At 44.0% G+C, this 12261-nt stretch overlaps 1 protein-coding gene across 1 annotated transcript in view; it reads left to right on the forward strand.

Moving 5' to 3' along the window:
• Positions 1-11104, forward strand: part of LOC119393810 (dymeclin) — a 31335-nt gene extending 20231 nt beyond the window's left edge. Inside the window, exons 14-16 of the mRNA XM_037660979.2 lie at positions 2118-2300; positions 3103-3216; positions 9963-11104. Coding sequence (XP_037516907.1) covers positions 2118-2300; positions 3103-3216; positions 9963-10112 — 447 coding nt within the window. The 3' untranslated portion in view covers positions 10113-11104. The remainder of the gene's footprint in view (positions 1-2117; positions 2301-3102; positions 3217-9962) is intronic.
• Positions 11105-12261: the final 1157 nt, after the last annotated feature.

Genomic DNA, 12261 nt, shown 5'->3' on the forward strand with positions numbered 1-12261 from the left:
AAGCCAGCGCACGGTGCCAAGAAGGCTGCGGCCTCCAAGCGCAGTAAGAAGGAAGAGAGTGAAGAGAAGGAGGAAGAAGAGGCAGCCTCTGCTGAGGAGGCCTCGACGACGGCCGCTTACGAGGACGGGTCTGCAGACAGCATAGAGAAGAAAGATGAGAAGTACAAGGTGAACAACGAGGAGGATGCAGGCAAGGCACGGCTAGCAGATTCCGAGGATGCCAGCGCCGATTACAAGAAGGAACCAGAGGTCAAAAACACGGAAGAGGAGCCAATCACAGACAGTGGCAGCAAGGTGACTGCCACGACGACCGCTGACCCGAAAGTGGATGTAGAGCTGCATCCCGCGATGACGCAGCGGCATGATGAGATGACACAGCTGCAGGAATCCCGGGATGGGACGGCAGAACAGGTGGACCTGTTCGAGGAGGATCCTGCCACCCGTATATAATATCATCTGTATATAATAACATATAATACAGTATATAATAACATCTGAAATTTTAAATGCTATAAAGGTTTGGCGTCCGATTTTTCGGACTTCCTGCCCAAATTTCAGGTCCAAAACAGCATTAATTGAGCCCCCACCTCTGCCACATCTTTCATCTCCATGTTGGAACCAGCGTTTTCTTGAGTTAATATACACTTGCGACCGTAGCGGAGCTTGAAAGGCAGCTTTGCCGTAATGCGGGGGTGTGAGGAGGTGAACCATATTGAAAATCTAGGGAGCACTTCTAATCGGACGTTGACCGTCTCTTGGATATGTTCGACCGTATCGGAGCCTGAAAGGCAGCTTTGCCGCAATACGAGAGTGTAATGAGGTGAACCATACTGAGAATCTGAAGGGGTCACTTTCAATCGGACGTTGACTGTATTTGTGTTTGGGAAGTTCGAATAGTAAAATTCCAGTGCGAATCGAATTGAATAGCAAACACTATTCGAAAAATATTGGAAATTTCGAATATTCGCACATCCTTAGTCTTTTCTTGTACTTGTAGATAGAAAAATAAGGGAAACATAGTAGAGGTAAAGGCACGGAAATAATACTAGGGTATCTAGTAATGAAAGTATAGTCACCACAGAAAAAGATGCGACCGTTCCGGCCAATGGTTGCTTGTGCCAATCTTTTTCTGCGGTGGCCGTACATATTGCTATCTATTCTCAGAATGTTTTGGCATCACATTCAATGGCAAATTGATTGTCCTCCTCGTTATAATAACGATTTCAGTTCTAATCTTCTTAGTGGAATGTTTACCTGCATAATGTTTAGCAGTGGGCTGTGTTGAAAAGAGGTTCCAAGTTCATATAAAGCGTGGCCTGTAGGGGTACCAGGGCTGAAAGCATGAAAACTGCTGTAGAGGAGCTTGACCACACTTTCAGCCCATATTTAACTAAGCAACAGTTTGGCGCATGCTACGAGCATTCATAACTTACACTACAGATGCCTTTGAAGCTTGCAGCTTGCTCAGGATAATATTTTTATGAGTGGTGTGCCATCCATTAAGCAATATACACTAACAATACAAAAACAAGATGGAGAATAACGAGACTAAAACAGTCAAGCAGCTTGAAGCTCAAGAGGTTTTTCAAAGAATTTCGCTCGCTGGCAGCGTGTGCCTGTAATCTGTTGTCTGCCGATCCCTCTCACCACTTGGGTATGTAGCCGAAGGTGTGTGTTTAGGCAGTATGCTAGGCAATGTGGAGTTACTACAGGAAAATTGTGCATACCAACCATCAGATGATTGCTTGGAAAGGAAGTTCTTTGAACTATTCATTGTACTGACAACAAGAATAGCCGTTGTCTTTTTGAATGGGGTCGTAAACCCACTGCATCTTCTGCCATCAAAGAAGAAGGGCAATTGATAACGTGAAATCCAGCTGCACATTTATCAAACATACGCTGATAGCAAGTTTCCAAGGGTGTTCGGGGGTGGGTGTCAGTAGGCTTTTATACTACACCTCAAGAAAAAGATTTTTTTAAAATTCTTGCAAGTGAATGTTCCTTGAGACAGTGTGCTTTAGGTGCTTGTTAAGCTACAGTTGTTTAGAAAAACAAATAGCCCATTAGACTGCTGAAGGCAACATTAAGTGATGCCGTCCTTCCCATACATGATGCAGCTTCAGGATTTGTCCATCCTGGAAGAGGTACTCCGCATGATCCTGGAGATCATCAACTCTTGCCTGTCCAATCAGCTGCAGAGCAACCCGAATCTGCTCTACTCCCTGCTCTACAAACGGCACATCTTTGATCCGTTCCGTCTGCACCCCACGTTCCAGGACGTGGTCCAGAACTTGGACACGGTGAGCAGCTTATCTTTTTATGTACTTCAGACAACATCGATGAGATGTTAATGTTGCTTGTGCTGACTCACAACTGAGACATGGCAGTGTGCGATGTAATGCCAGTAGCGTCTTTGCAAGTGTGCACAGTTCAACACAAAAGGAAAAGCATTGATGAAAACTATGTAAATGTGTTGCATGCTTCAAGAACATTCGTGATTTACATACACTTGCTGCAAGTTCAGAAGGTAGACAGCTGGGTGTTTGCTCTCGGTATCAGTATGTCTCCATCTGGCTGGCTCACTACTTTTGTTGTTTTCATAATATGTTACACCACACATACTTATCGTGTGGTGGTTTAGGTGTTTTTCTAGAGTGACGGGCATTAAATACTTCTAGTTGACGTTCTGATGTGGGGCATTCCAGTAGTGTAGTCCAACGTTCTGCAAGTTCAACAGAACTCCCTGAAGAGTTGAAAATTCTTAATTCCTTTCACAGCTGTACATAGTATTTCTTGATTATGAAATGGTGAGAAATGTGGTGAAACTAAACTTTCCGTGCAAGAAGTTTACTAGCACCTAAAAGGGGCATCCTATTTGCTCACTGCAGTTGTTTCTAATTACAGAAAAGTAATACTAGTAGGTGATTTTTCATTACACTCCTTCACGTCCGACCTTTTTATTAAGCTGCTCAGTTGCCAGTAGCATCGCTAATACATAATGAAAAGGATACGGTAACTAGATAGCTGTGAGTGCACTTTTCATTTCATCTGTCTCTTCATCAAATTGTTGCACTGTTAACGGCTGTTTTGCATCCACATCAGGTTCTCTCGTATTTTTCATCACGCCTCGAGTCACCCGACAAGCACGTTTCCGTGCATGAAGTGATGGAGTCTATTAAAGAAGCAGCTCTACATTGGCCCACGGATAGACTTAAGGTACAGTCAGACAATTTACTTCTCTGCATGTGCAGCTTTCTTTTTTCCCCCGTATTTCTACGTTTCGTTACGTAGTGTGCCGTGTTTGAAGGGATCACAGGATGTCGCTCTTTTGATTAGATGTTCTTATTGTTGCTTACAAATGGCAGAAATCATTGCTATGTATGTTTTTTTTTACAGTATTAGCAGGCTGCATAAGCTATGTTACATTGAGACTACAATTTTCTCAACTACTAAAATGTCGACGCATGTGACACTTTCACACTTCAAAAGGTATTCAGATTTGTCCTCCTTTAGCCCTTTCTCTACCGAGCTTTTTTGGCCGGAAATGATACAAAAGTAGTGCTTTTTTTTTTATTTGCCCGATTGATGCAACGTCTGTTCGAACAACGGAAGAAAATAACTAAAGGCACATTTTTTCGAGAAGCGTACGTTGGGGGGGCTAGTTGGTAAGACATAATTGAAAAATTTTATAACTGCACTAAGGACGAGACACCAGAAACGAAGTGGACGGGATGATCACATTTTTTGCAAGATACACAAAGAGTTTTTTTTTTTTTTTTGAAAATGTGCAGAGGATTGGCTTCTGTGCACTGCACCACAGATAGTGTTGGAGCCTCTCTAGCCCTTGGGGCAGAAAATGCCTTGGGACAGAAAGTTCAAAATTAAAAAGATAAAGTGACAAGCAGGACTGTGAAAAGAAACCTTGGACGCCCCGCCCTGGTGGCGTTTTAACGCGATAGCGTTAAAGAGCTTGTATCGCAGAAATTCCGCCGTCGGCGTCGGTGTCGGCGCCGTTGGTTGTGAGCGAAAAGTCATCATCTTGTCCGTGACCGAAAAATCGAAAAAGCTGCAAATAAAATAAATAATAAAAAATGTTGGGTCTGAGTGAGAATCGAATCCAAGCCGTCTGCGTGGCAAGCAGGTGAAGCAGGTGTACCACACAGCCGCGCCTCTGCTTGGAGCTGCACTGAAAGTAACTTTCATGCTTCCCAAAAATATGCGTCCTGTATACGGGTGTCACAGTACGAGATGTAATATCGCAGTAATATTGCGTGGTACAAGTGTACATTGCCATCGGGCATCACACCATGTCAATATCATAACGACTTGGTGGTTTAAAGACAGCCACCCATTACAAAAGGCACACATATTAGTACGTGTATTCCCTTAAGACCACGTAGTGGGTGCATCGCAACTTCGAAAAAGTTTCTCACGCATAATTGCTCCTGGTTTAAAGCATGCTACCCATTACATAAGGCAAACACCTTAGTGCACGCATTCTGTTAAACACTCGTAGTATTCGCAGTGCGCACTAGGGGCAGGATATCGCTATCGCGTTCAACCTTGGATGCCCCGCCCTGGTGGCGTTTTGTTTACCTCTATCGGTGTCTACTACCGAAACGTCGAAACGCGGTCGTTGTCCAAATCTGATGGCTCAGAGAAGATACGACGTGTGTTCAAAAAGAAACCGAAGTTTTGAAATAGCGCGAACCGCCAGAGGGAGTGCACTTAGGCTATTAAGTGCACATAGCAGCAGGTTTAGACAAGAAACTGTCATTTTCCGTGTTTCACTCTGACCATTAGTTCGTGAGCTACAGCCACTAAAGTGAGCACATGGACAAGCTGTTCTTCGGATTAGCTCTCTAGTGACTATGAAAGAGCTGGAAGAATAATGTGTGTGTGTGAATTTTTGCTGTAAGCTCGGGAAAACTTTCACAGACATTTCAATTACTTATCCAAGCATACGGGGAGGACTGTATGAGTCACAAGCATTGCTACGAGTGGTTTAAACGTTTTGAACACGGCAGAATGTTGGTCGGTGACGATCTTGAGCTGGACGACCTTCGACATTAACAGATGATCAGCACGTCGAGAGAATTTGTGCTGTGATTCGTGGAAATCGTCATTTAACTGTTCCAGAAGTTGCTGACGAAGTGGGTATATTAGCATAGGATCATGCCATGGAATTTTGAGTGACAAACTTGAGATGGCGTCGTGTCAGTGCCAAATTCATGCCACGTTTGTTGACTGACGATCAGAAACAGACCCATGCTGAAATTAGCCAGGGACTGCTCTCCACTGCCATTGACAAAAACTTTCCTAAGAACATCATAACAGGCGATGAACATGGGTTTATGGCTAGGTGTTGAAACGGTAGTGCAGTCGTCGCAGTGGGTGGGCAAAGGTTCTCCTCATTCAAAAAAAGCATGCTTGAGTCGGTCAAAGATGAAGGTGATATTGGTTGTATGTTTTTTATTGCAAAGGCATTGTCCATCAGGAATTTGTGCCACATGGTCAGATGGTAAACAAAGAAGTCTACCAGGGAATTCTAGAGTGATTGCGAGATTCTTTGCGCAGTAAGAAGCCTGAATTGTGGTAAAACCAGGCTTCGATGTTTCATCGTGACAATGTGCTGGCTCACGCGTCGCTTCTTGTGCCAGCCATTCAGCAAAACGACACACTCCTATTGTTCCCCACCCACCACATTCTCCAGATCTAGCCCCGCCAGACTTTTTTTCATTTCCCAAACTTAAAACCAGGTAGAAAGGGCGTGGTTTCCAAACCATAGAGGAGATTCAGAGCAATGCGAGAAGAGACCTGCATGCCCTCCCAGAAAGTGCATTCCAGGAGGCTTTCTAAAAATGGAAGAAACGATGAGATCAGTGCATTGCCAGCAGAGGGGACTACTTTGAAGGGGACAATGCTTAAATTGTTGTACATTTAGGAGCAAAGGTGTTATAGCAAAAGTTCAGTTTCTTTTTGAACACGCCTTGTATACTGCTTTGTGTTGTCGCAGCTGCACTCGGAGGAGAAGAGAAATTGTTCTTCACTCTCCGAGTCTGACAAAACTTCGACGAAAAAGTGACTTCTTCTTTTTTCTGAGCGCTGCTGTTGCTAGTACGTGCGTGCACGCGTACACAGGAGGACACCATTTTCAATTCCAGTTGCCAAAATGAAGTCGTTTCTCAGCAAAATGCACGCTTTGAGCGAATTTTTAAATTCTTTGTGGGAGCCATCTGTTGAAGCCAAAGACAACTTGGCCAAATGGATCAGTGCAGCTTGATTGCAGCACTGCGAGATGCTTGTTTCAGCGTGGATGATCCCAGCTCGTCTTTTGTAGGCAAAGGGTTAAGGTATACAAGGGATGGTATTTTCAGTGATTCCACTCCTGCGCCAACTGCGCCAAAGTGCGCCAAATTGTATTTACTGCGCCATCCTGATAACATCGACAAAAACTGCGCCAAACTGCGCCAAAGTCTTGGGTTTGGCGGCGTCTATCACCGGCAGTCGCACGGCCGGCGCATCAGAACATGTGCAGCTTGATCTTGGGGCTGCCAAAGTCGCAACCATGGACCAAGAATTATTCCGCTGAATAAATAGTGCTCGCGCGTGCGTCCTGAATAAGCCACGATGCCATGCGCGGTGCCGACGCAGCTTCTGTTCTGCAAGTCGGCTCGACAGCAAAACGCGCTCTCCGCAGAGGCTCGTGACGTCTAGGCCTCTCGGTAGCGAGAAAGTGCAACGGCGATTCATCGGCGGACGTCGTCTGTTCTAGAAACGCAGCTGATAGCTCGTTTCAAGCGTCGCACGGCACGTAAGGAAAGCAATGTTCAGTAATAACTACATGTGTGCTGCTAAAATGTCTGTCACTTCTGTTTCCGGACATCGGGGAATGAAATCTAGGATCGCTAGCAGTATATATATGGAACAATATCGAATTTTCCTTGCTTCGCATTTATGGAAGAGCACGCGAACAGTGGAAACACGTTCACACTTTTCCTCAGATATACTTTATCCATGGATCTTCATTCGGAAGAGCTTTTTCGTAATTATACCAACACGTCCGAGTTTAATCACTCTGCGGTAAATACCCCCTAAAAGGCCCTGCCCTTTCGAGCTCATGTGCTAGGGTTCCAATTCGAATTTTTTGCTTGGTTTTTAAAAATGTCATCTCATTAATAAAAGCATATATCCTGGTCGGAGCAGCCGCAAATACGCAGCTGTCAGTAGCGGGCCCGTCGCTGACAGCCCACAGTGAAGCAGATACCCCATGTTACACGTCCGCCCCTCGCTTTCGGTGGTCAATAGCTGACGGGTAAAAAAACCCAGTTTCGCTTAAGGGCGAAGCAATGAATGCGATACCAACAAATTGTATTGTTAAACGAAGTAAGGCTAGCAGCTAACTCTTTTGGATTCGATCTCGCATAACTCAACAAAACGCTGGTTTAAGGGAATATGGCCGCTCCAGGAACCGAAGCGCTTTCTTGCTCCGAGTTCTCTAAACATGAAGTAAGCGTTGAGAGCACAGCAAGTTTACGAGCCGTCTCCTGATGCCTCGAGATGGCGCGCGCGCCCGCTCCCCTGGCGTCCTTTCATGCTCCTTACGAAAGATGGGCGGGGCGTTTCCTCTCTGTTTGATGAGCAATCGACAGCAGGCCAGCACGCGGGAAGATGTTATCTCATGCGCTGTCCGTGCGATGGAGACAGACGGCCGGCTAGCTTAATCTCCGCTTCAGCCGCGTTCGTCGCCAGCGCTCGCGAGCTTTTACCCGCGGCTAGAATGCGCATGGTGATGTTATTAATTTGGTCTTTATACAGAAAATTATGGCAATGGCGACGGCAAAAATTTGCGGAGAGCGTCCATATAATTGTTATCACAATAAACATTTAAAAAAAGTTGAGGAGCCATTTCACTATGTGAAGTGGATGATAAGTGAAGCTGTTTCGCGCATGGCAAGGAGGTGACATGGTGGAGGACAGTTTGGTATGTAAGGCCAGGTTGTTAACGTTCAATACGCAATATTAATGCAAAAGCATCAGATGCTTTATCAAATTCGAAAATTGACTGTCAGCGGCGTCAATCGATTGATGCAAAATATAATCATGTGATAGCGTCATCATCACGTCATAGATCGTCAAAACTTGTGACGTCATCATAGCGTCATATATCATGATGTCACGTGATGACGCCATCACGACATCGTCGCTTTACACTGCTTCCGTAATCGGTGCGCCGATCATGGAGCTAGCGCAAAACCAGGTGAGGTGCAGATAGCTTGCAGAGAAGGAGGGGGAGGATCAACCCATCGATCGAGAAGAAAAAGAACCTGGCTTTCGCCTTGGAGTTTTCTTAGGGGAATGAATTAGGGACAGTGTGGCTCATTGGCATTGAGGCACTGCTGTACATCACGGCGTTTATCTACAATGTCTGCTGATAACCACATAGATGTATTTAGAGTGTTATTTCATGAAGTGCAATTTTATTGATCTGGTATTCTGTTTATTTGCTAGTGTCGAAAATAATCGCCGAAGAGGTTAATTCAGAACACTCAACTGCATGAGCCCTTATTTTTTCATTAGCGAGTGAAGTATGGAGTTCTCCTGAGATGATTTTTTCCATGAGATTTGCAATGAATCGAAATATTTCTAGCCTTCATAAGAGCCCCATAGTAATATTCCGGTGCTTGAATGTTATTGCAATATGCTTCTGTAGTGCACTCCAGGATGTAAAATTCGCTGCTCCAGAGTGCTCCCATATGCAAAATTATCTGCTCCAAAGTGCTCCAAGATGAAAATTTTGCTGCTCCAAAGTGCTCCAAAACGGAAATTTTGCTGCTCCAAAAATTGCTCCAAATCAGAAGTCCTCGGTAGCATCACTGTATTTTGCATTTCCACCGACATCATTGTGAGGGAGACAAAAGGCTATTCGAGCATTGATAAAAGCTTGGAACAAGTATGAAAGGTGTCATACTGGGCCATGTGGCTTGTCACTGAAGAGTAGTTAATGCTGCACAGTGCAACATGGACTCTCATGAGAAAATGGAGGCCTTGATACAAGCTCATCCATTTTGTGTCGTGATGTGCAATGAAGACCAAACACTGTCGATGAAGCAATCACCGGAGGAACGGTCATAAATTCAAGTAGAAGCTTGTGCTTTGTCACTTGCCTCTGGTGATGTCAACAGTGCTGTGATGTATTAGAATTTAAAGGCCTGCATTATTTCCTTCCCACCAGTGAGTTACTTTAGTTGGAATCTATGCTTTCATCGTGCTAGTAAACTGTGAAACACCAGCTGGGCTAAACTTTCACACTGAGCAATATGGGAATGATTTGCGACATAGAAAGCTGCTATTCTGTGCATTTTGCAGCGAAGACACTGCTTACATTTATAGCTCATCATAGGACTCGATTTAAAGGTTCCAAGCTGGTTTTCCCTCACTGCACTGTTTCCTTGGACATTTTTAATGTGGCTTGTATTATATCCCATACCATGCAGCCAATACATTGTTCTGGACGTTGGGTGTTCCTTTTCATCACATTTCACATGCCGAAGCATTAGCAATGCACAATTTGTGCAGTAAGCAGTATTTCAGCAATGCTGGCCTCCATATTCAGCGGTCGGGTTTCACAGGAAAGCCATCTTGCTAGTCTTTAATAATAATATCTGGGTTTTAACGTCCCAAAACCAAGATATGATTATGAGAGACGCCGTAGTGGAGGGCTCCGGAAATTTCGACCACCTGGGGTTCTTTAACGTGCACCTAAATCTAGGTACACGGGCCTCAAACATTTTCGCCTCCATCGAAAATGCAGCCGCCGCGGCCGGGATTCGATCCCGCGACCTTCGGGTCAGCAGTCGAGCGCCATAACCACTAGACCACCGTGGCGGGGCTCTTGCTAGTCTTTAAAAGCGCCTGTTGTGATGCACTGAATGACGCCAAGTGTCGCACTAACATTGCAGAAGTTCCCCGATCTCAAGTTCCGCTACGTGGAAGAGTCTCAGCCCGAAGAGTTCTTCATCCCTTACGTGTGGACCATCGTGTACAAGTGTTCTGGAATTCCATGGAGCACCAAGAACCTGATCCTTTTCAACCCAAACAAGGACCTATAGTAGCAGGGGCAGCTGACCGTGGAGAGTCTATTTATTTTTTAGAACTGGGAAGTTGTGTGTGGCTCTTTGTTGAAGACTCTATAGGTGTACATATCAAGTAGTAGGGATACTCTTCTGCCAGTTAACCCTCGTCGTTTTCACGCTAGACAAACCCTTACAAGGCAGGCCCACTGCACCATTGTGCGGAAGACCTATTTCTTTCATTTGTTTAACTGAGCAATGGTGAAAGTGGAAGGAGTCGAGGAGTGATGCTTTTACGCTGCAGGAATTTGAAAAAAATATTAATTTGATACTTTTTCTAACGAAATGGGCTACAGAATGTTGTGTGGCCTCCCTAACTGTTTGTTGTTGAAACTGCGCTGTTTAACCGCCGTATTTGCACGAACATATTGCGAGCTCGAGTGTAACAGAAAGGGGAACTCCTGAGGGACATTAAATTTGACTGTAAAGCTAGTGAAGCGGAGGAAAGTTTTATTGTATCGTGACAGCACAGACCACTTTGGTTATGTGCTTAAGCACAGGCTTATAGATGTAACGGCAGAGTCATCTTGCTTATAAAACAACTTTTCAGCAAGACTATAATGCATTGCCTCTATTCATCGTTGCACTGCAATGCCTGTTGCTCGGTTCGAAAGAAACATAGCAGATGGTTTTCCTGCAGAGTCCCTCTGCCCCATGGTTCAGCCTGCTACTAGTTCAAAAAGTGTTTTGTATGGAACATGACCACTCTTCATCTATAAGGAGTTCCATTACTCTATCAAAAAAAAAAAATCTCGCTGTGTTCGTGCAACTACAGTACTTTAAGAATGTAAGGCTTCGCTTTCGTTTTTACATGGAGTAATTCTTCTATTTTTACTAACAGGTTGAGTATATGGTAATTATAGTTTTTCATGCATTATGCGTGCTGGCGTGCAGATCTGTAATTGAACATGCAGAGCGTATTCAATGAGTGTTGTTTATACCTTAGAATTTTTCGATGTCATTGTTTTTTGTTTTTTTTGTGAATAAAGCCATGCTAAATTTATGCGTTACGTTTGGTCATATGTGAGTCTGCTGTTTTTTTTAGGCACTGCTTGTAAATGGCTATAAAATAATTTTTTTTTCCATTCGCCTTCGCCTCCTTAATCCTCACATATTGTGCATGGAATATAGCAGCGCACTTACCTCAGTCTTAATTAGTTATCATCAGTTATCAGTGCCATCCTGGTTTGTTTAGAAAGTAAAGAAAACGAACAGTTGCACTAGTCCACTAAATATGCGATACCATCCAAAGCAGTAGTATTTGACTTGGCGACAGTGACGACGACGAAATATGTGGACCAATTAGTGTCTCCACAGACACAAAACATTTTATTTCGAGTCGTGAAGCTTTTGGTTCTTCCTCAGGTTAGCTGGATCACGACAAATATGCTCGTTTTTTTAATGTGATATATACTATTTGAATTCAATTCGAAATTATTTGACCAAATCACTATTCGCTTCGTACATAAAATTTACTATTCGCACAAGCCTAATTTTTAGACTTGATAGAACGTGATCAGCAGAATGTGATGTTGGGCTAGTTGTTTCATGCTTGAAACATAGTATTGGAGCAATAAAAATACTATCATGTAGTCTTTTTTCTTTTTTTTGCCAATACTGTCCATTTCACATCCACATGTGCGGAAATGTCACTGGTCAGGAGGTGGTGCTATCTAATGGTAGAGGGTGCTGTCATGGCACATAACCTCCAAGTTGAGGGGATACGAAAGCTCGATCAATGCACCTATGGTTCCTTGCAACTGGTGACAAATGCCACGGAGGGCTTCAGGTGCTATGATGGGCATAGCAGTTGGCAACCTCTGTTTCATGTGGTCATGATGGTGTAGCTTTGAACATAGTTTTATAAAAGAAGGAAGTTAAGGTTGCAGGGTCATAGTAGCAGCAGTATTTCACTGCTGACTTGATAGAGGTTGCATTTTAAAAGTTGTTTTACGATAACAATAGAATGCTCTTTAATACTAGACACGTTCCACATATTTGACAAAAGCAGTCTGGAGGCTTTAACCTTCATTTAGCTGTAGAAAAGATGAGTACACAAAGCAAAGGTGAAGTTTGAATTGTGGGTGGGGGATACAAATGTATGGACAATTTATTACAGTAATCAGGT

Source organism: Rhipicephalus sanguineus, chromosome 5, assembly GCF_013339695.2.
Source record: "Rhipicephalus sanguineus isolate Rsan-2018 chromosome 5, BIME_Rsan_1.4, whole genome shotgun sequence".
Classification (NCBI taxonomy): Eukaryota; Metazoa; Arthropoda; class Arachnida; order Ixodida; family Ixodidae; genus Rhipicephalus; species Rhipicephalus sanguineus.